Here is a 24,446-nt window from a genome sequence, read left to right on the forward strand (position 1 = left end):
TGTAGAAAAGTCTTAAGACTGTCTTTGCCACGAGTCTTTGTCCATGGTCGATGGGCGCGCTGAGAGGCAAAAACTTCACCGCCCCAAAGCGCTGATGGAAAAGTTCGCCGTCAGATTGGCATGGATGTCTAATAATGTTTCTCCCCAAACTTTCTCTCGGGCGTTGACTGACTTTCATATTTTTTTTTCTCTCTCTTCCTTCTTTCATCCATCTCCCCTCTCATTTCTCCCCTGTTCGTCTCTTCTCCATCTCTCTCGTTCTAGTCTCCTTACTCTTCTCTTTCGTTGGTGTTCTTATCGGTTGTTGTTCTAGTACCCTTATCTACGGAGTTCTCTACTGGCCTTGTGTTGTCGCCTTCTCACCAAAACAACCTCATTTAAACCCTGGACTTCTGCATTCTTATTTTTATGTTCGTTTTCGATACTCCGGGCTACTAGACCATAGACGCCCCCTTGCTGCTTGTTTTCTTTTCACACCTGCCCCTAGACTCGTGCCTTGGTTCGAAAAAGGGGCATTTTCAATAATATTCTCTCCGACTGCCCCCCTCCGGCTTCCTGCGCTACAATTCTCCTTATTTTACGCCAACCCGGATAGCATTTCCGCCCACGATGACACCGCGAGACGCCAATGTTGCACCCACAAGCCGACGACGACCGTCATTATCCTTTCGAAGGCCCCGAACCGCGACCGTGTCGGCTATCCCTACGACCCCTCATGCAGGAACGGAACATAACGTATGGGACAATTTGTCTCTCGTGGACTCCGGAGACACAATGGACGAGCCAGTTTTCGAAGATGTGAATCACTTTCCCGAGCCGGCGCATAGGCGGCGCGCAGCAAAGAGCTTCTCCAGTTTGCGCCACCCGGTTGAGGGACTGCGTGCGCTCGGTCGTCGCCTATCAGTTACCATGCGCAATAAGTCATCTCGCACATTCAACGTTCCCCATCAACTCGACCACAAACTTGGGACCTACAATGCCAATGGCAGTCACGAATATGCCTCTAGTGCTTCGACCTTGCAAGGGGTTTCTATTCCGCTACCTATTCCTGGCCACGGAGTAGAGCCTCCTGTGCTGCCGGATGGTATGTACTCTGGGGCTGCTGCTCGAGCCGCCGCAGCGGCTCAAAACGAAATGGTTCGCAAGATGGAGTACATGAAGCTGAACATGAGCAACCAAGACTCGGAGAGTGGAATTGGCATTGATCTCCAGGATCGGTCGGAATTGTCCGATCTGGAACCGGACCTCGTTCGCCTCGATCCTATCGCTTTCTTCCCCACAGAGATTATTGGCCAAGTGCTATCCCATCTTGAGCCGGAATCTTTGTTGAACTGTGAATTGGTGTCTCGTGATTGGAGGGAGCAGGCTTCTTCCAAGCACGTTTGGCGACATGTCTTTCGTCGTTGTTACGCGCAACAGCGCTCCGCAGCTTCTCGTCCCCAGAAACGCCTTGCTGCGGGGTTGGGCAAGTCTATGTTTCAGCAGGAATGGAAGAAATTGTATCTCGTCCGTCGTGCTTTGGATCAGCGGTGGAAGGATGGCAAGGCGGCGGCCATTTACCTTCAAGGTCATACAGACAGCGTCTACTGCGTTCAGTTTGATGAGTATGTTTCAATCCGTTAGTTCATATCGACTCGTCACTCATGTTATTTAGGGACAAAATCATTACCGGCTCGCGTGATCGGACCATCCGCGTCTGGGATGCTCACTATCCGTGGCCTTGCCGCAAGATCATAGGGCCACCGCCAGGAGATGTCTCCAACAGTGGCCCTGTCCATGACCCTGAGCAACAGTCATCGGGCAAGTCGCCATTTCTTACCATTCGCCCTCCCCCAACTCGTTCTGCTGAGATTGTGGACTTGGGTGCACGACCACACGATTATCACAGCGCTTCCATTTTGTGTCTTCAGTTTGACGATGAGATCATGGTCACTGGCTCCTCTGATTATTCTTGCATTGTTTGGGACATCAAGGATGATTACCGACCAATTCATCGCCTTGAAGGCCACACAGCGGGAGTGTTGGACGTCTGCTTTGATGATCGCTACATTGTCTCCTGCTCAAAAGATCACGCGATCTGCGTCTGGGATCGACGCACTGGGGCCCTGGTGAAGAAGCTCCTCGGTCACCGTGGGCCAGTCAATGCTGTTCAGCTACGTGGTGATCTCATTGTCTCTGCGAGCGGAGACGGAATCGCCAAGCTGTGGAACGTCGCTTCCGGTATGTGTGTCAAGGAGTTTACCAGCAAAGACAGAGGCCTCGCGTGCGTCGAGTTTAGCGATGACGCCCGGACTGTGCTCACTGGTGGAAACGACCAGATGATCTACCAGTTCGACGCAAACACCGGCGAGTTGGTCAAGGAGATTGAAGGGCATAGTGGCCTGGTGCGGTCACTGCACCTCGATACCGCCAACCAGCGGATCGTCAGCGGAAGCTACGACATGAGCGTCAAGGTCTTTGACTCTCAAAGTGGAGAGCTGTCCATTGATTTTCCGGGATGGACTACAAGTTGGATGTTGAGTGTAAAGTCCGACTATCGGCGCATTGTAGCCACTAGCCAGGACTCTCGCGCGGTGATCATGGACTTTGGATATGGAATAGACGGCATTGATTTACTGGAAGGGTAGACGTTGGATACACTAGACCTTTGCATTCTCGTGCAGGCTCTGAGAAGAAAAGTCTTTTGGCTAGACCACTTGCTTTCTGCTTTGTTTTTGATCTTTTGTTTGGCTAGCGATAGAGATACTCTTTGGCGTTGAAATCAAATTTTCTCTCAAGTACACGAATTTCATATCTCTTCTTGCAGTTGAATAGTACCTTTATTGCCACTTTGGCTCCGCTTGCCATGGTGGGAGGAAAATGATGCCTGAGGTGTTAGGCCGCCTTGAAAACAGGATTTGTGATTGGCTACTAATGAGGCGACAACCCAAGGTCGTCCAGTGGGTTTTGTCGACAGAAGCCAACAACAACAACAATAATCCATCTTCGTTACCTCCGGGTCTTCTTTGCCGAAACCGAAATCAAAACACGAACACCCGTGCCGAGCCTTATCGCAAAAGGCCCATATACCTTCAGTTTCTTGTCGCTCATTGTTATCCCTCCCTGGGCCTCCTTTCTTCGCCTTTTCTCCGAATTCCTCATTCGCTTACCCCACCATGGGTGAATCCAGGTTCGTCGGGCACTTTGACAGCTTTTCTGCGGACAGGAATCGGACACTGACGGGACATGCTTTTTGAATAATAGACAAGAACTGCTTGCTTGGCTTAACAACCTGCTGCAGCTGAATTTGACCAAGATCGAACAATGCGGAACCGGGTATGAGCAGCCCCTTGCCCTGCGACTGTCCCTCTATGAGGGCTTGGGAAGGTCACCTCAATAGAACTGGAGATTTTCGAACGAATGGCAACTAATTGCTAATTCTCAGAGCCGCACTATGCCAAATCTTCGACTCGATATTCAGTGAGTGTCCTTGGTCATCCTCCTTGTTCCTCTGCAGCGTTAACATTGGCTAGTGGACGTCCCCATGTCTCGAGTAAAATTCAACGTTAACTCGGAATACGCCTACCTCCAGAACTTCAAGGTCCTCCAGAGTATGTTGCTTCTCCCTTGATTCATCCGAAGAGGTCGACGTCGAGACTAACTGCTCCTCTTCGACAGACGTTTTTGCGCGTCACCAAGTGGAGAAGCCGATCCCCGTCGAATCGCTCACCAAGTGCCGGATGCAAGATAACCTAGAGTTCCTCCAATGGACAAAGAGATACTGGGACCAACACTACCCAGGCGGGGACTATGACGCTGTCGCTCGCCGAAAGGCTTCCGGAGGACCTTCCGCCTCCGCTCCTCGTGCTGGTGCAACCTCTGCTAGCAGTGCCCGACGTGGAACCACTCCCACCATCGGCGGGCGCGCACGACCTGCCGCCGGCGGAGCTGCGTCGGCCAGTGTAGCCGCTCTGCAGGCGGAGCTTGCTTCGAACAAGGAAGCAATGGCTGGCTTGGAAAAGGAGCGCGACTTTTACTTTGCTAAGCTCCGCGACATTGAGCTGCTGTTGCAGAACGCGATTGAGGCGGACCCCGAGCTGGAAAAGGAGGAAGACACTCTTGTGAAGCACATTCAAGGAATCCTCTACTCGACAGAGGTACCAACCCCGCAAATCCAGGTCAACATTCTAGATTCGGAAAGACTGACTTCATCTGTAGGAAGGATTCGAGATCCCTGCCGAAGCCGAAGGCGCACATGACGAGCTGGAGACATTTTAAGGCACCTGACCTACTAATACCCTTTCATCGCAATAGCGCTGAAAACTGGATTCCTCCCTGTTTTTACACGTTCTCCTGGCGAGTTGTTCGCATGATGTCTAATGGATCGTTGACCGCAAAGGGTCTGATCCTGGGAGAAGAGCATGTTTGGTAATTCGAGAGTTCGGCTTGTATAGTTGGGTGGTGGCTGGATAGGATGTTCCAAGAATTCCTCTCACCTTCTAGGTATGGTTCTCTAGATAAGGCTGAATGGATCATTCCTAGAACGCTGTCATGTCCACATTCCTGGGTCCCATCCTCCATTCTTGGTGGGATCAACTCTAAACTGCTGAAGTACTCTAAGACATCGGCAGATGCTATAGATCATGATAATAGCAATACTAGTAATAAGACAAGAGTAATAATATCCTCCAGCCTTGCATGTTTGTTTACGTGCCCCTTGCAGTGGGCAAAACCCCCTCAGCTGTTCGGACGGAGCCTGGTGGGGATGACAGACCAGTAGTGGCCGGCTAGAACATTCGAGTGTCAGTTGGCCCATGGGAAGATGCGGTTCCTGTCGCTTCAACGGCCCCAACTTACGTACGCTGGTCAATAAATTTCAGCCCGTTACTCCGTAAAATGTGGTCAGCGAATTAGTTGAGACCTGGAGAGTAAGCAAGTGAAACTGTTGTTCCTGTTCTGACCCGCTTGACGGGTCTAAACGGGCTTAGTTTGTCTTGAGTCTGCAAGTCTAAGACCGTCATCTCATTTAATTAGAGACTCCAGTCGGCGTTGTTATTCTTAGCCTCCTTTTCGTGTTCGCTTCCTGTTCCTGAATCCTCTTCCGCTTCTCCTCTTTTCTTGCTTTTCGTCGTCGTCGCCCTACCCTTCAACCTTTTCCTCCTCCGAGTCGTCATTGCTATCTTCAGGGCTTCGCCTTCATCCTTTCCTTTCTTTCCTCCCAGTGTTCTTCTCTCCCCATTGACGGATACACACCGGCTCGGGTGATCGGGCCAGAACCCTGGGTTTGGGTCTCAACGTGGATCCGCCCATTGACACTGGAAGTTGGAACTGGAACATCCTCGGAACGGAATGAAATATCGGCCGTTTCCATCTGAAGCAGTTCTCTGACGAACCTCCAGGATGGAATAGGCTTGACCTTTTGACAGACTCCCACTTTCATTTGACTCACCGCGAGTACGTATATCCCAACGGCCCTGTTTTGTGTTTGTTTGAGAGCCGAGAGTTCGAAACTAACTCCGTCCTTCTCTGGTTAGATCGCATGTTGATCTGCTCTCTCCCCAGACGAACTAGTTTCCTTGTCGGCAGCCTTTGTCTGCTGATGTCCACTCCTTGACCTCACAACACTCACAGTCTCGCAATTTCGAGGACATTGTCGCTTCACTCCTTGACGGTCTCGTCTTCGATTCTATATCTTTTCTTTTTTCTCGCTCGGATACCCCATTACTTTAGTTCGACCAGTTCGCTCATTCGATCAACACATTGCGTCCAGACATCGCAGCGCAGACGGACCATTGAGTGTCGTGCAGGCAGACAGACACCTTCAATTCTACCACACTCATTCTCACTTACCCATTCACCTACAACACTACCGCATACCGCATTATCAACTTCCACCCTGATAAAGTTTGTTATTACTTCCGATACCCCGCTGTTTGAACAGCCAGCATGACCAGCCATGGCGTTCCCAGGCATGGCCGGTACGAAAGATTATTGAGGAAGCATCGGTTCGACACGAGGAATGTTGAACACGAAGAGACGGTCTTGAATGAACAAAGGGCTACCGTCCCCGAGGGCGAAACCACGCGGTCGAAGAATCTACATGACCAATGGGTGGCGATGCACGAAAAGCGGGAGCAGGTCCTGAATCCTTCCACGACACTTGTACCTGTGATCCCTGATGTGACAAGTACAACTACTGAAGAGGATTCTGCGACTACAGAGACGGAGACGGAACCGGCTCAGGAATCAGAAACAACTACCAACGAGATTCGACCTACGACGGAGACGGTACCGGTCAATGATCCGGCATCAACCACGTCCGAGGACGAATCTGCGACCACAATGACCCAGCCTGTTGTATCAGAAACGACTTCGTTTGAGACGGGCGTTTCCACATCGGATCAGCAGACAAACGAGTTGCCAACCAATACAGAGGCGAATGTTGAACCGACATTGACCACGGTCACGGCATCTACCTCCAATCCATCCACCGAAACAAATACAGATACGGAGTCGTCAACAGTCTCCGAGGTAAATACTTCCGCTACCGTGGAAACATCCACAACGACGGGTCTTTCAGATTCTAAGACCGAGACGGCGTCTGAATCTGCTGGTTTAGTCGCCGGACTTACACCTGAAGCTGAGGGTATTTCTACCTCCACAGAAGACCTTCCTATTGCCCCCACCTCTACCCTTGATCCCCCTTCTACCGACAATACCGCTTCCGCAACTCTATCTACGTCAGTTCCTGTCATAGGTCAAGCTATTGAGAGCCCAGACAAGAGCCCTATATCCTTAGGCTCCAGTCTCAACATCCCCACTGCTGTCGCTATGGGCCAGACGCCATCCAGTACAAGCACTGAAGCTGTAATAGCAGCCATTGCCGCGGGAAGCTCTACTTCCAACTCTGACACCACCGAGACCACCACTACCACCACCATAGATGCCCTCACAAACACTACCAACCCTTCTAGCACTACAAGTACAACGTTTGCCACTACGATTACCACGACCACCTCTGACACGACCTTACCACTTACGAGCTCAACGACCACGACCACGACCACCTCTTATCCTTTTCACACCACGTACTCAGATTCACCCACTGGTGGTTACGGATGGGGGGACGATGATAGCTCGGATAACACCGCAGGAGTCTCGCCCGAGTCGACTGGTGCGGGGTCTTCAGGCTCAGAATCAAGTCCAGACTCCGGATCAGGGACGCTAAGCCCAGAAGCCACTGGTAAAATCGTTGGAGGAGTTGTCGGGGGCGTGGCTGCAGCTACAGTGATCTTCCTACTCATATTCCTTTTACTTCGACGGCGCAGGAAGACCGGCTTCTTCTTTGGCTCACCCGCCAGAGTGAGAGGGGATGACAGCGACGGTGGTCTCATTAGGGAACCTTCGACGCGGCAGATGGTATCCCGCGATTCGGAGGGGGCGGCCTCGTTTGGAGCGGCATACTTTGCACCAGCATTTATGAAACGCTGGCGGCAATCCCAAATCTCTACTGGAGAAGAGAGCTTGGCCAGCACCGCACCCAGCGAGCGTGGCTTCCAGAAGATCTCCGGCCGCAAGCTTCCCTCTGGTATTCACCCAGACTTCGATTACAGCGCCGGAGGCCTAGAAGCAGGGTCGCCTACAGAGTCAGACATCAGCCCTACCCTCCCTCCAGTAATCCCCCGATCACCGACCTCATCACGACCGCCGCCTTCAAACCCATTCAGTGCACCCCTCGATACAAGCTTCACCCGCGAGGTCGCAGAAGACGACGTAGTGTTTGTCCGACCGTCGCCAGCACGGACCCCGACAGCTGGGTCGTCGAACGCAACAACGTGGGCCGAGGCCAGCGCACGAACAATGCCAATGGCTTTTCCGATGCCGCCCTCAGGCACGTCGGCCAGTATTCCCAAACGGCCAGATGCACTGGGACGAAGTCATCCAAGTTACGATGGGAGTCGCGGGAGTCGGTTTTCGGAGAACTTATGAGTATATACCTATCACGTAATGTACATAGTGGATATAATGTAGGCTTTTCCCACGCTTTTGGCTGAACATGATCCAGTCATAAAGCCTGATTGACATCACCTTTCGAAATCGATAAGAGATGCTGGTTCTGCCCATCTCGATCTTCTCAAGCCTCTAGAAACCCTGATAAGCTGATTTCTCCCACTGATAAGATATTCCTGCAAGCAAAGCTTTGCCCAAGTGGAGTCTCAAAGCTTAGCGGTCTTCGTCATCCTGATCAATAACAATCGATATCGCTGCCCACCGCGGAAAAGCATGCAGAGCGGACCTCGTCCGTGCCTCCACTGCACACATTAACACAACAAATCATGAATTCGGGTTCTATCAGTGGGGAGACTGATTCTCCGACCGTCGATGCAATTTGCAGTCTTTAAGGCGCGCACTCTCCCCGATCATGGACAGCCACGACTTCAGGTTCCGTGACAGCCACGACCTCGATGGACGACGCCAACAAAACCGACGAAACGGTCGTCGACCGCGAAATCGGGCACAAACCCTACCGACCAAGAAAATGGCAAAGCAACCTGACCATCCTAAGCTGCGTGGGTGAAACTCCGCCGACCACAAACATACGCATACTAACATTGAACTCCAGTACATCGCCAACTTCAGCGACGGCTTCCAGAACCAGCTCGCCAACCCAACCAATGTCATCTTCAAGCACTTGCTAGGAACGGGTTACTCTTCCGAAATGCAGACGCGGATCAGCAATTCGTTGCTCATCGGTGCGATCCTGGGTGTTTTGGTTCTAGGATACATCTCTGACATGATCTCGAGACGAGCTGGGCTGCTGTTCACCTCGGGGCTTGTCACAGTCAGTACGTTGATGGCTGCTCTGGCATTGCAAGTGCATCCGTCGTATAATATGCTGTGGTATTTTGTCGTCGTGCGTGGGATATGTGGGTTTGGCGTTGGGGGAGAGTATCCGCCCAGTGCAGCGGCTGGACTGGAAGAATCGGACGATGTAAGTATTCAACCCAGCCATGAACTCTTTTGGTAGTGCATAGCTAACGAGGCAGTTCCGCCGCCGCTACCGCGGCCCCCTCTTCATCTCCTTCACAACCCTAATGGCCACCAGTGCCTCTCCCATCCTTATGATCATCTACCTTGTCACCCTAAAAGCGAGCAACAACAACCTGCCCGTGACCTTCCACGCGCTGTACTCAATCGCCGCCCTCCTCCCCTTCACAATCATGCTCCTCCGCCTCTTCATGACCGACTCGACCCTCTACCACAACTCCAACTTCCGGCTCACCCCACAGCGACGCAGTCTGCGATTCTACCTCCTTCTCGGGCGTCGCTACGCTTATCGCCTGTTCACAATATCCCTCGCCTTCTTCCTCTACGACTTTATCAACTTCCCAAACAGCATCATGTCAAGCACAATCGTCTCCTCCCTAGTCCCAGACCACAACATTCAAACGACTGCAATCTGGCAAGTGATCCTAGCCACTCTCCCCGTTCCCGGCGTGCTTCTCGGCGCATACCTTACGCACACCCTTGGCCGCCGCACAACGGGGATCCTAGGCTTCACCGGGTACACAGTAACCGGCTTCATAATCGCAGGTCTATACAGGCCCCTCTCAGCTCACATCCCCGCCTTCGTGGTTCTTTACGGCCTCCTTAATGCCTTTGGGCATATGGGCCCGGGTGCAACAACCGGACTCATCTCCTCTGAATCTTTTCCGACGGCAATGAGGGGGATGGGGTACAGTGTCACCACGGCGTTTGGAAGGACGGGGGCTGCGGTGGGGACGCAATGTTTCACGCCGCTGAGGGAGAATGTTGGTGATAATGTGACGTTTTGGCTTGCTGGGGGTGTAGCGGTTCTGGGGGCTGTGGTGTATTGGTTTCTACCGGAGAGTGGAGAGTTGGATCTTGAGAAGGAGGATAGGGAATTGAAGGGATGGTTGAGAGAGAAGGGGATTGTGATTTAGTCGTCTTGATGAGGTGCGTAGCATTGAGTGTGAGACACGATATGCGTGTGTTCAGCCCAAAGTCCTCTATGGCGCCTTTGTAATCAGTCCATACCGCTATTCTGCGCAAGGCAAGTGCGATCTGGCGATCGCGCCTTCCAACCTTGAGAAACCTCTCAACGTGCTTTCCTAGACAGCATCAAATGTCGCAAGGCAGGCACGACCGGGCGCCCGCATCTCGCTCCTTCCGCGAGGACCAATATCCTCTGCGCCTTCCTATTTAGTTTCTATCCCTCGTCTACGAAGGGCAAGTTCGACGGACCGATCGCTCATTCACACCTCAACAATGTCTCACTGAGTGCACCTTCCTACTACGTAATGATCTGTCTTCGTGAACAAGGCAAGTACCCTGAAGGTCGCCTCTCCCAAATTAACCAAGGCGGGGTTGGGGAATTGTGTAATTGATTGGGATTCTGTGTAATGAATCAGAAGCAAGTCGTCGAATTGAATTCGGCATAGTCAATCATACAGCTGTCAAATATATGTAGTTTCTCTTGTAAAGACGATGGTTAGAACTTTAGACCCAAGATAAAAATAGATTAGACTACAAACTGGACTCCAAAGCATTCAAAGTATCATCCAATCATGATCGCGAATTTCTAATAATTCCCGCCGGTAAACCAGTCCCCATTAGAAGGGTCGCATCCTGCAGTAAACAAGAGTCAAGCAGATCAGTCAGTTGACCTCAATGTAACCTGCAACAATGCCCTACCCCTCTTTTCTCCCTCCCAGCGCCATCTCTTCCCCCTCCACTTCTTCCATCTATCAATCCGTCCAACGCCATCCAGGTCGGAGAAAAGCCATGAAGGAACTCACCTTTCTGATAATCGGCGCTGGCTCTCGCGGGACCGCATACGGCCGCGCAATAACCACCTCCACTCCCGCACGCATCGCCGCAATCGCAGAGCCAGTCCCCTACAAACGACGCATCTTCGGCGAGAAGTATATCTGGGGATCCGACTCACCAAAGCCATCACAGGAGTTTAGTGGGTGGAGAGAGTGGATTGAATATGAGGTTAAGAGACGGAATGCTTCGAACTCTAGAGCGGGGTCTGGACGACCTGGATCGGGGAATGGGGAGGAAGAAGGGGGTGTAGATGGTGTATTAATCTGCACCCTCGACGAAACACACATCGAGATCCTAACCGCTCTCGCCGAACATAACCTTCTGGATCTGCACATCCTCTGCGAGAAGCCTCTCGCGCTTTCACTATCAGACTGTCTCTCCATCTACGCGGCGCGCACAAAAGCCCAATCGCAATCGCAGTCCATCTTCTCGATTGGGCATGTCCTGCGCTACTCACCTCACAACTTGCTCCTGCGGAAACTCGTCCGCGTTGACAAGGTCATTGGCGACATTGTAAGCGTTGAACATACCGAGCCAGTCGGGTACTGGCACTTTGCACATAGCTATGTCCGCGGGAATTGGAGAAGGGAGACGGAAAGTGGCGATGGGAGTTTACTGACGAAGAGCTGTCATGATGTCGACTTCTTGAGGTGGTTGATTGAGGAGCCGGTTTATAGATCCTCTACCTCATCAGCTCCAACATCGACATCAACAGAGCCAGCATCATCTAAGGATGAACCGGTCCAACCCCAACCAAACCACAAGCTAACCCTCCGCTCAATCCACTCAACCGGCCATCTAACGCAATTCACGCCCTCTCGAAAACCACCGGCCGCAGGCTCAGCGACAAACTGCACGGCCTGCCCCATTGAGCGAGACTGTACCTACTCCGCCCTACGCATCTACCGGGATAACCAACTCCGGCAAGGTGAGACGGGGTGGCCGGTGAACATCGTCTGCCCAGATATAGAGGATTACCTTCCGCCGTCTATATCGTCATCAGAAGAGTCTTGGTCGCTATCAGCGAATGGCACAAATGGTGCAGGTGCGGAGATAGACATAAGCAAAGCAGAATCCCGCCTCATTTCCGCCCTCAGTCAGGACTACGATGAAGCAACACCTGATTCCGAAGTTGCCAAGAGACCCTGGTACGGCCGGTGCGTTTGGGAGTCCGATAATGAAGTCTGCGATGACCAGGTTGTTACTATATCCTGGGATACCGAACCCATCCATGCCCCAAACCCGCACAACTCACGGAAAGAAAGAAAGAACAAGAGCGGCATAACAGCAACATTACACATGACCGCTCCAACCGAAGCACAATGTGTCCGCCGCGGCCGCATCTACGGCACAACGGGCGAGATCACATACGACAGTCGGCAGATCCGCATTTTCGACTTCGCAACTCACGAAGTGACTGTCCATACTATACCCAGACAACCACCGGAAGAGGAAAAGGCGCATGGTGGCGGTGATTATGGCCTTGCAAGGGGGTTTGTGGGTGCGGTTGATGCTGTAGTGAATCAGCGATGCGGGGTGGAGGATGCACAGAGGGGGTTTGTCGGGTGTGCGTTTGAGGATGTTATTAGGAGTCATGCAGTTGTTTTTGCAGCGGAGGAGAGTAGGAGGGACCAGAAAGTCGTGGGGTGGGAGGGTTGGTGGAAGGAAAAGCTTGGTGAGGTTGGGGTTGCGGAGGCTAATTAGGGTAAGACGGGAGGAGGGGGTTATATACGAAGCGATGATATATGACTGCAGCTAATTAACTACTCGTATCTCATTCATTTACAGCCATAGCTGAGTAGACGTTTCCACCGACACAGTCTTAGGTCTTAACATCGGGCTCCTCGCGCCCAACATACTCCTTGAACTTCAGCAAGCTCAGCGCAAGACCGACAGGATCCTTGAGGTACTCCTGCGTATCCTGGTGGTACTTGCTCTTATCACCCTCGTACTTCTCGACATACAAGCGGATCGTCGCGCCGGAGCTTCCTGTTCCGGAAAGACGAACAACAAGGCGGCTTCCATCATCGAACTTCACGTACAGACCCTGGTTCTTTGTGACGCTGCCGTCAAGGTCAGTGTACGCAAAGTTACCGGAGTCAACGACCTTGCGACCGGAGATTGTGCTGCCCACGAAAGACTCCTTGTTGTCGACGGCTTGCGCGGAGAGGTTCGCGATGAGCTTGTTCGCGCCCTCGGAGTCGACGTTCTCGTAATCGTAGCGGGTGAAGAAGGTGCGGCCGTATGTTTCCCAGAACTCGTGCTGGATTGAGGCAATGCTAGGTGTCTCGTTGGGCTTCTGCTCAGCAACGCCAGCAATAATATTCAGCCACGCGACAATTGCCCACACACCGTCCTTCTCACGGATGTGGTTGCTGCCCGTGCCGAAACTCTCCTCACCACAGATGGACATCTTGCCATTGTCGAAGAGGTTGCAGAAGAACTTCCAGCCCGTGGGGACTTCGTAGCTCTGCAGGCCCTGTGCCTTGGCGACGAGGTCTACAGCACCCGAGGTAGGCATTGACCGTGCAAGACCGTCGACGCCGCGCTTCTGGAACCAGGGGATGAGCTTCGCGTGGTGTGCAATGATGGCGAGGGAGTCGCCGGGGGAGACGAAAGTATTGGCACCGTAGATCATGTTGCGGTCACCGTCACCGTCAGAGGCTGCGCCAAAGTGGATCGCGTTCTTGTCGACGGCCTCAACGAGCTCGTGAGCGTACACGAGGTTGGGGTCAGGGTGGCCGCCACCAAAGTCTGGCTTGGGGATGCAGTTCATCGTGCTGCTGGCGGGGAGGCCGAGCTCGTTGACGAAGATATCGATGCCGTAGGGGCCCGTGACGCCGTGCATACCGTCGAAAAGGACCTTGAAGTCGGGGTGTTTCTTGAGGAAGTTGCGAATGAGGTCAAAGTCGAAGATCTCCTTCATCATGTCGACGTAGTCCTCGGTCGAGTGGACAATCTCGACCTCGAGAGGGCCATAGCTGCGTGAGCCAATGGTTGTGGTATCGACCTCGGGGAGGTCAATGTACTTGTAGGAGGTGAGGGACTTGGCGACCTCGTAGATCTTGTTGGTGACTTGTTCGGGGGCGGGGGCACCGTTGGTAAGGTTGTACTTGATGCCGAAGTCGTTCTCGGGGCCTATCGTCGGTCAGCTATCACATCGACGCAAGCGCACACGAAGCAGGGATTATTTCAGGTTCTTGGAGCGTACCACCAGGGTTATGACTAGCAGTCAGCAGAATACCACCAGTCGCCTTTCTACGGCGAATGAGGTTGCTAGCGGCCGGGGTACTCAGAATGCCATTCTGACCGATGAGAAGCTTCTTTACACCATAGGCAGCGCTAATCTTGGCGATTTTCTGGATGACGTCGGAGTTGTAGTAGCGGCCATCGCCACCGATGACGAGAAAGGCGTCCTGAGCGCCCTCGGGGATGGAAAGGAGGATGCTGGTGATGAACGACTCGGAGTAGTTCTCTTGCTGGAAGATTTTGACCTTTTTGCGCAGACCAGAGCTGCAGAGATGTTAGCTTGCCATGATCAGAAAAGAAGAAGAGGAATTGACGTACGTTCCGGGCTTCTGGTCGCTGAAGGGTGTGATGGAAACGGTCTGGACCGACATGGCGGGGTAGCTGGAGCTCAGTTGAGAGACGTTGGGAGGAAGGGAAAAAGAGAAGGGAAGGGTGGGAAATGGAAGCAAGGAGGACAAGCAGGTAATTATAGGCGAAAACAAGGAATGCTCGAAGGTTCACCGACAATTGGTCGCAGGTGCAGAAGAAGGAAGAATGAATTGAAGCTTGATCTGGCTGGCCTGGTCTCACTTGGTGGTGCTCTGGTGGGGGGCAACAACTCAGGGAGGTACCATAATGTAATAATCGCATCACTACTCGCCTCAAATCGCAGCTGCACCTTTGCTTTGACTCCGATAGGATTTACATTGCAATCTCCAAGCTGCAGTCTATCGATTACTGAAAAAAAGTCTCCTTGTAGTACTTCATCTCCTCAATGCTCTCCAGAATATCCTCCCTCGCCAAATGAACCAGCTTTTTCTCTGGCACGCCCGCCAAAACGCTCTCCCCTCCCCACCGTCTGACCACCTCCTTAATCGTACTGACATCCACAATCCGATAGTGTAGCCACTCCAGCACCGCCGCGTACGGTCCACACGCCAGGAACGCCCTGTCCGCATGGACACTATTTCCTGCTAGCATCGCCGTGCGCGCCGTCGGGATGTACCGCTTGATGTAGGCGAGGAGTTCGGTGGCCGCGGTCTCGGGCGAAACTGTTGAACTCTGCACACGTGCTGTGAGTCCCGTGCGGCCGTGGGTATCGATGCACCACTGTGACATGGAGTCGAGGGCGGATTGGGAAACGTGGACGACGGTTTCGAAGCCCGTGGTGTCGAGGAGGTTGAGCTGGGCGTCGGTGATGAAGCAGCAGATTTGGAGGATTTGGTCGGTTTTCGGGTCCAGGCCCGTCATCTTTAATCTGTGAGAATCATGTAGCTGGAATTGGTCGTGGTGAGCGAACCTCGCAGTCAATCCATACTAACGGATCCGAGGAGCGTGTAAGAGGCATGGTGAGGTCTCTGCGCGGATTTTTTGTGGAAGGATGGAGGTTGAAGAAAAGAGAGCGTTCCGTCTTCGGAAGCATCCAAACACACATACGTAATAGACATAGGTAGACTTGGAATCTTGTAAACAATTCATTATGCCACAATGCATTTTCTATCCGTACTACTAGATTGTCTGGTATCCTCACTGAAGAGTCGAGTCTAGTCAAACGCGACATATGCCTCCTGCTTCGTCAAACCACATCCGGCGTTTCAAGCAGCAAAAAGAAATGATAAATAAATTCCAAAACGGGCCACATATATGCCCCTTGCGCCAATCCGTCACGTCGTCATATGATATGTCAAAAAGGAAAAAAAAAGTAGGGTAGTTATGTAAGAAAGGTGACCTCGATAATCACAGCTCCTCTTCCGCATTGTTTGGTGGAAAAACCGTCTTCGGCGACTGCAGGCCATCCGACAAAGCTGACGCCGCGATTGCAGGCGTCTGGTCGTTGGTGACTCCTTCTGCCTTGTCACCACTGCTGCCCAGCACTTCGCTGATTTGTTTTGAGAGACCGGACTCCATTCGTCGTCTCAGGGAAGATTCGTCCGCTTGCGATACGCTCGGGCGCTGCTTCTTGAGCGGGCTGCCGATGAATTCCCCGTTCAACACGTTCGGCTGGGCTTCAGATAGACTCGGGGCAGCCGGCGCTGACGTTGCCGTCGGCGGGGTGGTGGAAATGTTTGATGCCGGTGGAGTGCCGCCTGTCAGAGGGCTCGCAGTGTCTCGTCGAGAACTGCCCGCGAGCGACGCAGCCGAATGTTGACGTTTGAGCTAGAGGTTCGTTAGTCATAATCGCGAAAACTAAAGGGTTACAGCCAATCTACCTTGATCTTGCGCACGCCTTCGGCTAGCTCGCCTTGACGCCTGATATCATCTGGAGACAGGAGATGGTCATCGTCCTTGCCTTCCTCCTCGTCCGCCTGATTGAGTATCCGGTCATCATCATCATCATCGCTGTCCATGTCGTCATCATCCAGCGCTTTGTTCTTTTTGCTCTTCCTTTGACCTTCTGTGTTGTCGCGGAAATTCAGGAACCCAACAGTACCTCCGGGCTTTAGTGGACCGAGATTTGAGAAGTCGGGCTGAAGCGATCGGCGTTTGACCGACCCAGGTGTTTCCTGGGTCTTGGAGTCTTTCAGGATTCCCATCTTCTGTAATTGGCCTGAAAAATCAAAAGGTCAGCTCTCATCCACATCTAAACGGCCTTTTGAGTACTCACGCTCTCCCCGGTACATAAAAGTGAAGATCGCATACGGCTTGTCGGACGGGTCAATTCCAGTGACTGTTTGTGTGCTAATCGACTTTGGATCGAGTGTCTTTGGCTTCGCGAAGCTGGTAGTATGATCGATATCCTCATCGCCTCCGCCACTGCCTTGGCCTTGGCCCTCATCGTCGTCGTCGTGGGCATCGAACTGGGGTGAGTATTCTCCCCGCTTAATCTCTCCGGAGGCTAGGACACGGAAAAGCGCGACTTTGATCTGGCCAGTAGTCTCAGGAATTGGGTCATCGTCGTCGGAGTCCGGGTCCGACATGTCATCGTCCGAAACGTCCTCCAAGGGCGACTTAGTGTCGTTGCCATATCGCATAACACCTTTATCGCTCTTGCCCGACTTTCCACCCATGTCCAGTTCCAAGAGTCCATCATTCTCGCGCCTAGCTCGCCGCTTCTCCATCTTTTGTCGTCGCCGCTCAATCTTCGCTGCCGCGTCCTTGCGGCCCTCCAAGTCCAATCCATTGAGCCATCTTTCCAGCCCGACCTCGCGGAAGAGAAATTCCCGTTCTGCCAGCCCACCTCCCTCCGATTCTGGAATGCTAACCCATCGGGAGTTCACCCAGGTCTCCTCCCCTCTCCGAAGCAGTGTAGCAACCTCCTCCTTCTGCCGGCCATCGAAGTAGATGTAAGCAGCGACGGTCTCATTTGGAGAATTGGTCAGAGCTTGGTATGGGGAGACGGCGCTCGAGTATTGTCCTCGCTGCTCGGTCTGTCCGGGGAGACCACCAACGACCTTTGGCTTTGGGTGGGGGTTGTCAGAGGTGGGCTTCGGCGCGGAATACGGCACATCCTGTCCGGGATTCAGGAGCGTAATTGAGATGGCAAAGGTAGACTGTTCCGGTTTCCCCTGAGATGTATCCGGGACTTTAGGCGGCGGAACGGGAATGTAGCAGGCTATGCGCGATGCTCGGGACTGGCGTTGGATCGAGTGTTCGGGTAGCGGCCCGTCCGGAGTGTGTATACTAACGGCAAGCCCCTTGAAGCATGGCATGACGAGAGAGGAAGAGTGGGAGGAGGAAATCGGGGTATAGCGGAACGAGGAGAGCTGTAGTATGTAAAAAGTTCAATTTTGAGCGATTTCACGATGAGGGGAAGGAATAAAAATAGGGCTATCGAGAAGCCAAGGGAGGAGAACTGGTGGCTGGTGGGAGGCGGTCAAGATGCCTCGTGCTGCCTTTCGAGACCGCGTGAGGCTGTCGCCCGAGTGATTGTAGGGAGATCAGCCAGAATGTCTGGCTTCAAGCTTCTTTTTGAGATTATCTCTTTTGTCCTCGCGCCTCGAAATCAGACAGACCGGGCGATGGTTGTTGTGCGGAGTGGAAGAACGGCTGGGGAGGAGGGGAGGGGCGAACTTGGTACCGCAATCAGGAAAAACGACAACAATGAGCGAATGAGCTTTCAGCGCGGTGCGCGGGCAAGCCCAGCCTCGAGAGATCACGACGTGTACCCTCAAAGACTCGACTGATACTCGAAGACACATCAAAAGGTCAGGTAGGATGAAGATAAGAGTCCTGGTGATTTGGATTGAGAGTGTCACTCATCAGGTGAGGAGATCTGGGCCGCCTGAGGCACCAACTCTGGACTAGTATCTACTAGATGGAGAGGTGGGACTGACTTGGTACCTACGAGATTATATTTAGAGGTCTATAGAATTTGCTGTACCGAAAGCTCGGCCTATAGCCCCGGTCTTCGCGCCTCTTCTATTGCGACACCCGCCAAATCAGGGAAATCCCGATTAAGAAATTTCAAGGGCTTTTCGGCCTTCGTCCACTTCTGCTGTTCAAGCTCAGCCTCCAACTGTGTGAGACGCTCCTCAATTTTTGCACGGGACTCGTCCAAGCCAAGCTCAGTAATGTCATCTGCGTACCGACGAAGAGTACTTAGTCTTCCCTCCATGGCGGGAATACCGCCTAACTGTCAAGGGTATCGGCTTCCTCGTCTGAAGAGGCTAGGTAGCGTCTGCTGACAGCTTGATTCCGCATGTTAGTAGACGAAGCTGGCCATGGCAGATTGAGAATCTGCGTTGATATTTCAAGTTGGCATACCGATTGCGGGGGCGTAAAGCTCTGGGTCTCAACTTGATTGTCTCTAAAGGACGGTTCCAGAAGGTCAGATATTCTGGAAGTATGTTCTAGGTTGTTGCAGCCTGGCGTCGCTGAGTTCGTGGGATGGATGACGAAGATACCTAATCGTCGTGCTTGACTCGGCACTGTGCTAACAGCAGTACGTAGTGTATTCGCCATCCTGCCATGATGACCTTCCAGACTCGTCATTCCGGTTCGCTTCACGCCTCGATGGAACTGTGGTGTTGCTCTTGGTGCCACCAAGCTATCTCGCTTGCCCCGTTTCTAGTCAAAGACATTATCAACAAACCCGATGATGCGCCCGCTGGGGTCAATAGGCTTGATTCGGGCACGCAGCGGTTTTGTCTTTACTCCGATATGGTTTGGGAAAGTGACAACATCGGCAGTTGCATATTGGTGTGCATTTCAGATAGCTTCAAGGCTTTCTGTTCCTTAGAAAGCTGATTAGGTCAATATCAAAGTGTCTATGAAGGCCCCTGGAACAGAAAATATGCCGAGCATTGGTCGCATTTTACACCTTTCCAGGATGACTATTACGGCACAAATGGCAAAGCCGTTCCTGTCAAGTAGAGTAAGCCTCACTCCCTGTTTTATTATAGAGGCTCCACTTACTGATAAATGCTGCCGAGCATCCATAGCAGCCACTACCAGTGCACCGAGCGGTGGTGGTCTGTCAGGTATCATCAGTAGTACCCACATTGAATCACCCGCTTTTTGAAGCAATAGCAGATCAACGAAACCATACTTGTCTCCATCCAAATCATCAACCGCCTGACCAAGATTTAGGCGGGACCTAGTTTCCGCTGCTTGAATAATATTCTCGCATATGTTGCGCGGAATCATTCCAGCCCAAGCGTAGTCTGCTACATGCTTGTAGCTCCTTCCTGAGATGAAGCATGCTGAACACAAGTCCAAAATCCCCGCATTTTTCACATTGTAGATGGCGGTTCCAGATTGTTAATCCAGAAAAGTTGCACTCCACCGCGCCCTGAGTATCTACAAGTTTCATAGGCAGCCCAGGTTTTTTGTCCGACATCTTTATCATCAACCTGTGAACTAAAGATTCTTAAGAGTCGCCCCTCGTCTTCCCCCCTGAAGCTATCGCGCTGTAGTACATATGGTGGAATCAGAGGTTTATGACTAGTGTCTGAATGGCACTGCTTCTGATATGCGGGCTGTACGTAGTCAAAGAACATTCTAAGCGAGCTTGTATGTATTATATTCCAGACCACTCACGTCACCATGGCGCTGATGTTCCATACTTGGTGAGCAGTAGCTGATGGGAAAGCCACGAGATCCTTGGTCCGTGACATAGATGCGAAAAAGGGCAGATCGTAGCTTCTCAATGTATACGTTGGTCCACTCCGTCTGACTGGATTTCCCCAGCTTGTCCATAAAATCATCGTACTCGTGTTGCGAATGACGATCTGTCCAAAGCATATTAATCCATGCCCGTTACCTAAGGTTATTGTGTCAGTGCAAGGTCATATCTAAGTTGAGGCGCGGCAAGTAAATAAAAAACGGTTCTCAGACTCCGATTCGATCATAAGATTGACAGCGACAGTGGCACTAAAACACCTGTGGAACCCATGGCTGTACATAAGATCTGTTAAGGAATAAGAGGTATATAGCCGAGCAATTCTTCTTGTGCAATGATTTTCCTGTCCCGAGATAGGCCATCAGAACTTCTGGGGCCACTTCCTTGGGCAAAACTGGGAACAGGTCTAGGGAACCGCAATGCCTCAAGGCGGAGGTAAGAAGAGTCTCCAAAGACTTGATCCATTCTTTGGGACAATATAGGTCTTTGGCATAAAGGCTGCCATCGTTATCAGGCGATGGTTCTCATAGTTCGAGGTTGTTTGTTGACGTACGATTCTCGGACGCCGTTTATGATCAGCCTGCGAAATAAGATCTCATTCTAACCTTTCTCCCGGTTTCGCCGTTTCTCACAGAGATTACTACCAGTGAAAAAAGGATATTGGCATTTGCAAAGCTGAGCGTGTAAGCCAAGTTTACCTCCCGAGGCAGAAAGATTGATTAAGTTCTCCTTGTTCACGGGAGCGTCTTCCACTCCTTCAGTTGATCAAACCGTCGTATTACAAAAGGCGCTCCTGCATCAATCATGTTATGATTTCCCGATATAGATGCTCGTCTAACAGGTCCTGGAGGCTCTGCACCGACATCTCGGACAATTTGACAAAAGGGTGAGCTGACTGCAAGAGATTCCGCGAGGGAATAACTGCTGCTGTTGACATTCTCACTTTATTAAAGCTGATAGGTGTCGTTTTCTGCACTAGCTAGGTGCCCACCTGTAACCTAATGCGTTAAATCCTTACGATGTAGAATCTCGGAATTGGACGTTATTTCTCAATCCGCACGTGGTTGATCTGACCATTTATAGAACCATATGAAGCGCTCCAAGGCGTACGGGTACTCGGAAATCGCATTGATCGATTTGATTATATTGGGTGAACCTGTAAAAGTCAGTTTCATGAACTTTTCAAGTCAATTGTGATAACACAGTCAAAAAGACTAAGAAAATGTAAAAGATATGAATTACACCAGTTTGAAGGCCAACTACACCGCTAGTCAAGCTCCCTCGAGCAGATCAAAGACTAAAGTAACGAAGGTTGATTGTCTTCACTAATGTACAGTACAGTATAAAACTGGTCATTGATTTCCAGCATTTTGCAGGTCGTCAAAATCTATTCATCACCAGTATTGTGGATCTTGTTAGGCAAAGCACGCTCGATCCCCTCGGGGACAGCCTTCTGGATGCCCTTTGGGACAATCGAGTCTTGACCATCGTTAAGGGCGTGGGTTTGGCGACCAGTTCCGGAGCCGGTATCATGTATCTTAGGGGTGTTGTTAGTACCGAAGACTTGGGAAGTGCATCTATGGAACATGGCTAAGCATACCTTGTTGGGCAAGGATTCCTCGAGACCCTGAGGCGCTTTATTCTGGATTCCCTCTGGAACCTTGGAGCCACCTGTAGCGTGGGAGGTTCCCTGGCCACGAGCGTTCTGCATTTTGAGGACTTATAACTGCGTTATTGCGAGATTGCGAGTTGCGAAATTGTCCGTTTGAGGTTGATTAATGAATTTGATTGTGAGACTTGATAATGATATTGATATGATTTACGGCTCAATCTGTGACTTTATAGAGTAGTAGCTGAGTCGGTGATGGGTTGTGGTCGTCATCATGTCCTCACGATGCTGGATGTAGGTATGGGATTGTGATCGAGGTTGGCGGATGATGATTGGTAGATCGTGGATCGCGGACCCTGAATTACCATAGAGCTTGTCGTAATTACATCGAGATGAAGCCATATCAGAGAGGCCAAGAGAATAGAACTCGATGTTTGGCCGTCTGCGAACCATCTGTGATGTGTTTCTGGAAACAGTGTCATGGTGAGGTGCGGCGGCGAGAATTTTGAAAGTGTAAGCTGTGAACCTCGATCGAGCGAGGGAAACCAACTCTGCTCAACTGTTCGGTTCGGAATCCTCTGAGGAATTCAAGATCTAGACCAGGAATCAACTGTCGGTCATGTTTTATCTCTTGAATCATGTCTGCATGATTCAGCCTGTTGACCATCGGTTTATCAAACTGACGTTTTTGGGGGATAGTTGATCGCTTTCCAGGGAAGAACTACCCAAGACTATATGAAGAATGGTACCTCTTAAGCTGAATCATGGTACAGGTATACCGGGTTTTCCCTTTGTTTAGAAGATCGTAGAATGATAGGCTACTGAGCCATAAAGCTCGGCGGGATAGGGCTTTCTCTTGTCGGGAGGAGCTAAGGAAGGGCTACTTCACTGAGCTAGCTCCTGAGTAAAGAAGTTGGCTTTTCATGAGGTGGCATCAAAGCATCAACTAGGTAATTATGATTAGTAGTTGGCCAGCACAACCCGAGACCAGATCCCGTACTGCCCGACCTATGAACATTCCACCGGATGCTCATGACCAAAGTCACAGAGCCTTCCCCGGCTGTCTGCGGAATATTTACTCCTCTGATGGTGCAAAATGAACTCTCTGGAGTGGGCTGATATCATAAAAGCCATGCGGAATGTGGTATGGTTAAAGTTAGGGCGATAGAGTTCGGTCGGTCAACAAATGTCACTTGTGTTCGGCTACTTAGTGTGAGTGAATCGGGATAGGCGAAGATTACCGATGTCCCATGGCACTGAATCGGAGTCGGATCTGGTCTCTTAAATGCGGGTCGCCACCGTTGTCATATATAGATATTGATTGTTGGAGCATCTTAGAGTCTTCACGAAGACCGGTCCTTGCGGTTACACCAATTTGAAACGCAATGTTACACAATCTGACATCGGGGAAATGTAGTTCTAGAAACATCACATCAGCCGGTTGGTTCAAGTACAGGGTCGGTAAGTCGCCTATTTTGACGGGTCTCGGAGTGTTTTGTGGTTGGCTTCCGAGTTATTACCTACAGCAATACTATAGGCGGTGTTATACTAAAGTCTTGTCAACATAAACTAAGAACAGGTAGGGAGAAAAAAGAAGGCTTTGTTTCCGAAAACCTCAACGGAGTCTGCACACCGTCAATAGTACTTCAATAGCAGTCTCACAGCCTGATTTGGAACCAAACTGTCCTACTCAAAAAGCAGGACACGCATCGGAACTTCGTGTGCAACCTGCATATAAGGATACGCCAAGTCCCACCCGTCTAAAACGGCACAACTCCGTGCGGCCAGAAAGAAGTGCAGTGTCTGAGAGTCAGGCCCCTCGAGTCTTGACCCTTGGCTGTTGAGCCGTCTCGGACAAGGATTCACAGGGTCTGAGTGTTCTTGGCCGCGTGTGATCAACATATGCTTGCACTTATCATGCACGCCGGGAATGTTAATATCGCTTTTATTCTTCGATGCCAAGTGACTATGAGGAGCGTCAGTCGATTGTTGAGTCGGAGGTCACAGTCGAGTAATCCTTGCCGATGACGCGATCCTCCCCATCCATCCCCGGTCTGACGAAAGGAGGATCATCAGGCTCTCTATGGTCTTGGTCATGCAAACAAGGCGCTGCTAAGCCCAATCAAGCTAAACAAGCTCGTCTCACCCGCGCTAAAACCGTCCCACATGGAGTCCGCCGCTTCTAGGCTTCGTATTCTGTACCCCCTCGGGCCTCTCGAGTTCGTGCGACTTCGAACACGGCCCATGTCCCCTCGACAGACCCGTGGCGTGATGACCGGGTGGCGCTTAAATGGCTTCGTTTCGGCGACGCCGGATGACTTTTATAAATCCTTTAGTGCGCTCGGGGCGTCCACCGGTGACAGTGAATATACTTGGCTGCTGTTTGGCCTACCTCAGTTCGGAAAAATTCCAGTCAGATACGCTGGATCCAAGCCTCATTGTGAGCAAACCTCTTTGTACATCCGTGAGAGTTTGTCCTGCCCGAGCCTTGGAGCGCCCGAATGACTTGGAGAATACGGAGTAGTGAGATGTGGGCAGCGGAATAAGGTGCAATCTCTGGAGGGCTGAAACTCCTCCTGCTCTGGTTAGAGTTACTCCGTAGAGTTACACTCGGTCAGCTGGGTGGCTTGCCCCAGCGGATGGATCTTCAGTTAGTCAATGTTGGTGGCGTATGTGACCTTGGGGCGGCAACGCAAGGTCTCCAGAATCCAGAGAGTG

The 24,446-nt window shown here is 51.6% G+C and overlaps 10 protein-coding genes across 10 annotated transcripts; 5 read left to right on the top strand and 5 right to left on the bottom strand.

The window, feature by feature from the left end:
* Positions 1-23: 23 nt before the first annotated feature.
* On the top strand, positions 24-2,845 carry BJX68DRAFT_225666 (F-box/WD repeat-containing protein). The gene is made up of 2 exons (XM_071038412.1): positions 24-1,604; positions 1,655-2,845. The coding sequence occupies exons 1-2, from the start codon at positions 610-612 to the stop codon at positions 2,625-2,627; spliced, it is 1,968 nt and encodes a 655-aa protein (XP_070905279.1). The 5' UTR covers positions 24-609; the 3' UTR covers positions 2,628-2,845.
* A 117-nt stretch (positions 2,846-2,962) lies between these two features.
* eb1 (microtubule-binding protein BIM1) lies at positions 2,963-4,708 on the top strand. Its single transcript, XM_071038413.1, has 6 exons — positions 2,963-3,169; positions 3,244-3,315; positions 3,425-3,459; positions 3,513-3,590; positions 3,658-4,136; positions 4,198-4,708. The coding sequence occupies exons 1-6, from the start codon at positions 3,156-3,158 to the stop codon at positions 4,255-4,257; spliced, it is 738 nt and encodes a 245-aa protein (XP_070905280.1). The 5' UTR covers positions 2,963-3,155; the 3' UTR covers positions 4,258-4,708.
* A 952-nt stretch (positions 4,709-5,660) lies between these two features.
* Positions 5,661-8,287, top strand: BJX68DRAFT_225673 (uncharacterized protein). Its single transcript, XM_071038414.1, has one exon. The coding sequence runs from the start codon at positions 5,926-5,928 to the stop codon at positions 7,966-7,968; it is 2,043 nt and encodes a 680-aa protein (XP_070905281.1). The 5' UTR covers positions 5,661-5,925; the 3' UTR covers positions 7,969-8,287.
* A 157-nt stretch (positions 8,288-8,444) lies between these two features.
* BJX68DRAFT_261522 (major facilitator superfamily domain-containing protein) lies at positions 8,445-9,944 on the top strand (the record flags this gene model as incomplete). Its single annotated transcript, XM_071044163.1, has 3 exons — positions 8,445-8,549; positions 8,603-8,971; positions 9,027-9,944. 3 exons carry the CDS (start codon positions 8,445-8,447, stop codon positions 9,942-9,944), a joined length of 1,392 nt encoding a protein of 463 aa, XP_070905282.1.
* Positions 9,945-10,785: 841 nt separating this feature from the next.
* Positions 10,786-12,534, top strand: BJX68DRAFT_261523 (Gfo/Idh/MocA family protein; the record flags this gene model as incomplete). Its single annotated transcript, XM_071044164.1, has 1 exon — positions 10,786-12,534. The coding sequence occupies one exon, from the start codon at positions 10,786-10,788 to the stop codon at positions 12,532-12,534; it is 1,749 nt and encodes a 582-aa protein (XP_070905283.1).
* A 20-nt stretch (positions 12,535-12,554) lies between these two features.
* On the bottom strand, positions 12,555-14,698 carry pgmA (phosphoglucomutase PGM2). The gene is made up of 3 exons (XM_071038415.1): positions 14,398-14,698; positions 14,042-14,343; positions 12,555-13,968 (listed from the first exon to the last, which is right to left on the bottom strand). Exons 1-3 carry the CDS (start codon positions 14,448-14,450, stop codon positions 12,653-12,655), a joined length of 1,671 nt encoding a protein of 556 aa, XP_070905284.1. The 5' UTR covers positions 14,451-14,698; the 3' UTR covers positions 12,555-12,652.
* Positions 14,699-14,793: 95 nt separating this feature from the next.
* BJX68DRAFT_261525 (oligoribonuclease) lies at positions 14,794-15,406 on the bottom strand (the record flags this gene model as incomplete). The annotated part of the gene is made up of 2 exons (XM_071044165.1): positions 14,794-15,309; positions 15,359-15,406. The coding sequence occupies 2 exons, from the start codon at positions 15,404-15,406 to the stop codon at positions 14,794-14,796; spliced, it is 564 nt and encodes a 187-aa protein (XP_070905285.1).
* Positions 15,407-15,523: 117 nt separating this feature from the next.
* BJX68DRAFT_88728 (uncharacterized protein) lies at positions 15,524-17,822 on the bottom strand. Its single transcript, XM_071049937.1, has 3 exons — positions 16,664-17,822; positions 16,269-16,606; positions 15,524-16,215 (listed from the first exon to the last, which is right to left on the bottom strand). Exons 1-3 carry the CDS (start codon positions 17,706-17,708, stop codon positions 15,796-15,798), a joined length of 1,803 nt encoding a protein of 600 aa, XP_070905286.1. The 5' UTR covers positions 17,709-17,822; the 3' UTR covers positions 15,524-15,795.
* A 357-nt stretch (positions 17,823-18,179) lies between these two features.
* BJX68DRAFT_225679 (uncharacterized protein) lies at positions 18,180-18,640 on the bottom strand. Its single transcript, XM_071038416.1, has 2 exons — positions 18,358-18,640; positions 18,180-18,261 (listed from the first exon to the last, which is right to left on the bottom strand). The coding sequence occupies exon 1, from the start codon at positions 18,611-18,613 to the stop codon at positions 18,392-18,394; it is 222 nt and encodes a 73-aa protein (XP_070905287.1). The 5' UTR covers positions 18,614-18,640; the 3' UTR covers positions 18,180-18,261; positions 18,358-18,391.
* A 2,812-nt stretch (positions 18,641-21,452) lies between these two features.
* BJX68DRAFT_88762 (uncharacterized protein) lies at positions 21,453-21,891 on the bottom strand. The gene is made up of 2 exons (XM_071049938.1): positions 21,720-21,891; positions 21,453-21,656 (listed from the first exon to the last, which is right to left on the bottom strand). Exons 1-2 carry the CDS (start codon positions 21,828-21,830, stop codon positions 21,507-21,509), a joined length of 261 nt encoding a protein of 86 aa, XP_070905288.1. The 5' UTR covers positions 21,831-21,891; the 3' UTR covers positions 21,453-21,506.
* Between the last annotated feature and the right edge of the window lie 2,555 nt (positions 21,892-24,446).

Source organism: Aspergillus pseudodeflectus, assembly GCF_044049435.1.
Source record: "Aspergillus pseudodeflectus strain CBS 756.74 chromosome Unknown BJX68scaffold_2, whole genome shotgun sequence".
In the NCBI taxonomy this organism is placed as follows: domain Eukaryota; kingdom Fungi; phylum Ascomycota; class Eurotiomycetes; order Eurotiales; family Aspergillaceae; genus Aspergillus; species Aspergillus pseudodeflectus.

Excerpts from the sequence above, each read along its gene's own strand:
- BJX68DRAFT_225666 (XM_071038412.1), top strand. The coding sequence starts at position 610 with ATGACACCGCGAGACGCCAATGTTGCACCCACAAGCCGACGACGACCG. Across the intron at positions 1,605-1,654 it reads TACTGCGTTCAGTTTGATGA|GGACAAAATCATTACCGGCT; the intron begins GTATGTTTCAAT and ends CATGTTATTTAG.
- eb1 (XM_071038413.1), top strand. Across the intron at positions 3,460-3,512 it reads AATCTTCGACTCGATATTCA|TGGACGTCCCCATGTCTCGA; the intron begins GTGAGTGTCCTT and ends AACATTGGCTAG. Across the intron at positions 4,137-4,197 it reads GAATCCTCTACTCGACAGAG|GAAGGATTCGAGATCCCTGC; the intron begins GTACCAACCCCG and ends CTTCATCTGTAG.
- BJX68DRAFT_225673 (XM_071038414.1), top strand. The coding sequence starts at position 5,926 with ATGACCAGCCATGGCGTTCCCAGGCATGGCCGGTACGAAAGATTATTG.
- pgmA (XM_071038415.1), bottom strand. The coding sequence starts at position 14,450 with ATGTCGGTCCAGACCGTTTCCATCACACCCTTCAGCGACCAGAAGCCC. Across the intron at positions 14,344-14,397 it reads AGCGACCAGAAGCCCGGAAC|CTCTGGTCTGCGCAAAAAGG; the intron begins GTACGTCAATTC and ends ACATCTCTGCAG. Across the intron at positions 13,969-14,041 it reads TGCTAGTCATAACCCTGGTG|GCCCCGAGAACGACTTCGGC; the intron begins GTACGCTCCAAG and ends GACCGACGATAG.
- BJX68DRAFT_88728 (XM_071049937.1), bottom strand. The coding sequence starts at position 17,708 with ATGCCATGCTTCAAGGGGCTTGCCGTTAGTATACACACTCCGGACGGG. Across the intron at positions 16,607-16,663 it reads TTTTATGTACCGGGGAGAGC|GCCAATTACAGAAGATGGGA; the intron begins GTGAGTACTCAA and ends TTGATTTTTCAG. Across the intron at positions 16,216-16,268 it reads AAGGCGTGCGCAAGATCAAG|CTCAAACGTCAACATTCGGC; the intron begins GTAGATTGGCTG and ends ACGAACCTCTAG.
- BJX68DRAFT_225679 (XM_071038416.1), bottom strand. The coding sequence starts at position 18,613 with ATGGAGGGAAGACTAAGTACTCTTCGTCGGTACGCAGATGACATTACT.
- BJX68DRAFT_88762 (XM_071049938.1), bottom strand. The coding sequence starts at position 21,830 with ATGCAGAACGCTCGTGGCCAGGGAACCTCCCACGCTACAGGTGGCTCC. Across the intron at positions 21,657-21,719 it reads AGGAATCCTTGCCCAACAAG|ATACATGATACCGGCTCCGG; the intron begins GTATGCTTAGCC and ends AACACCCCTAAG.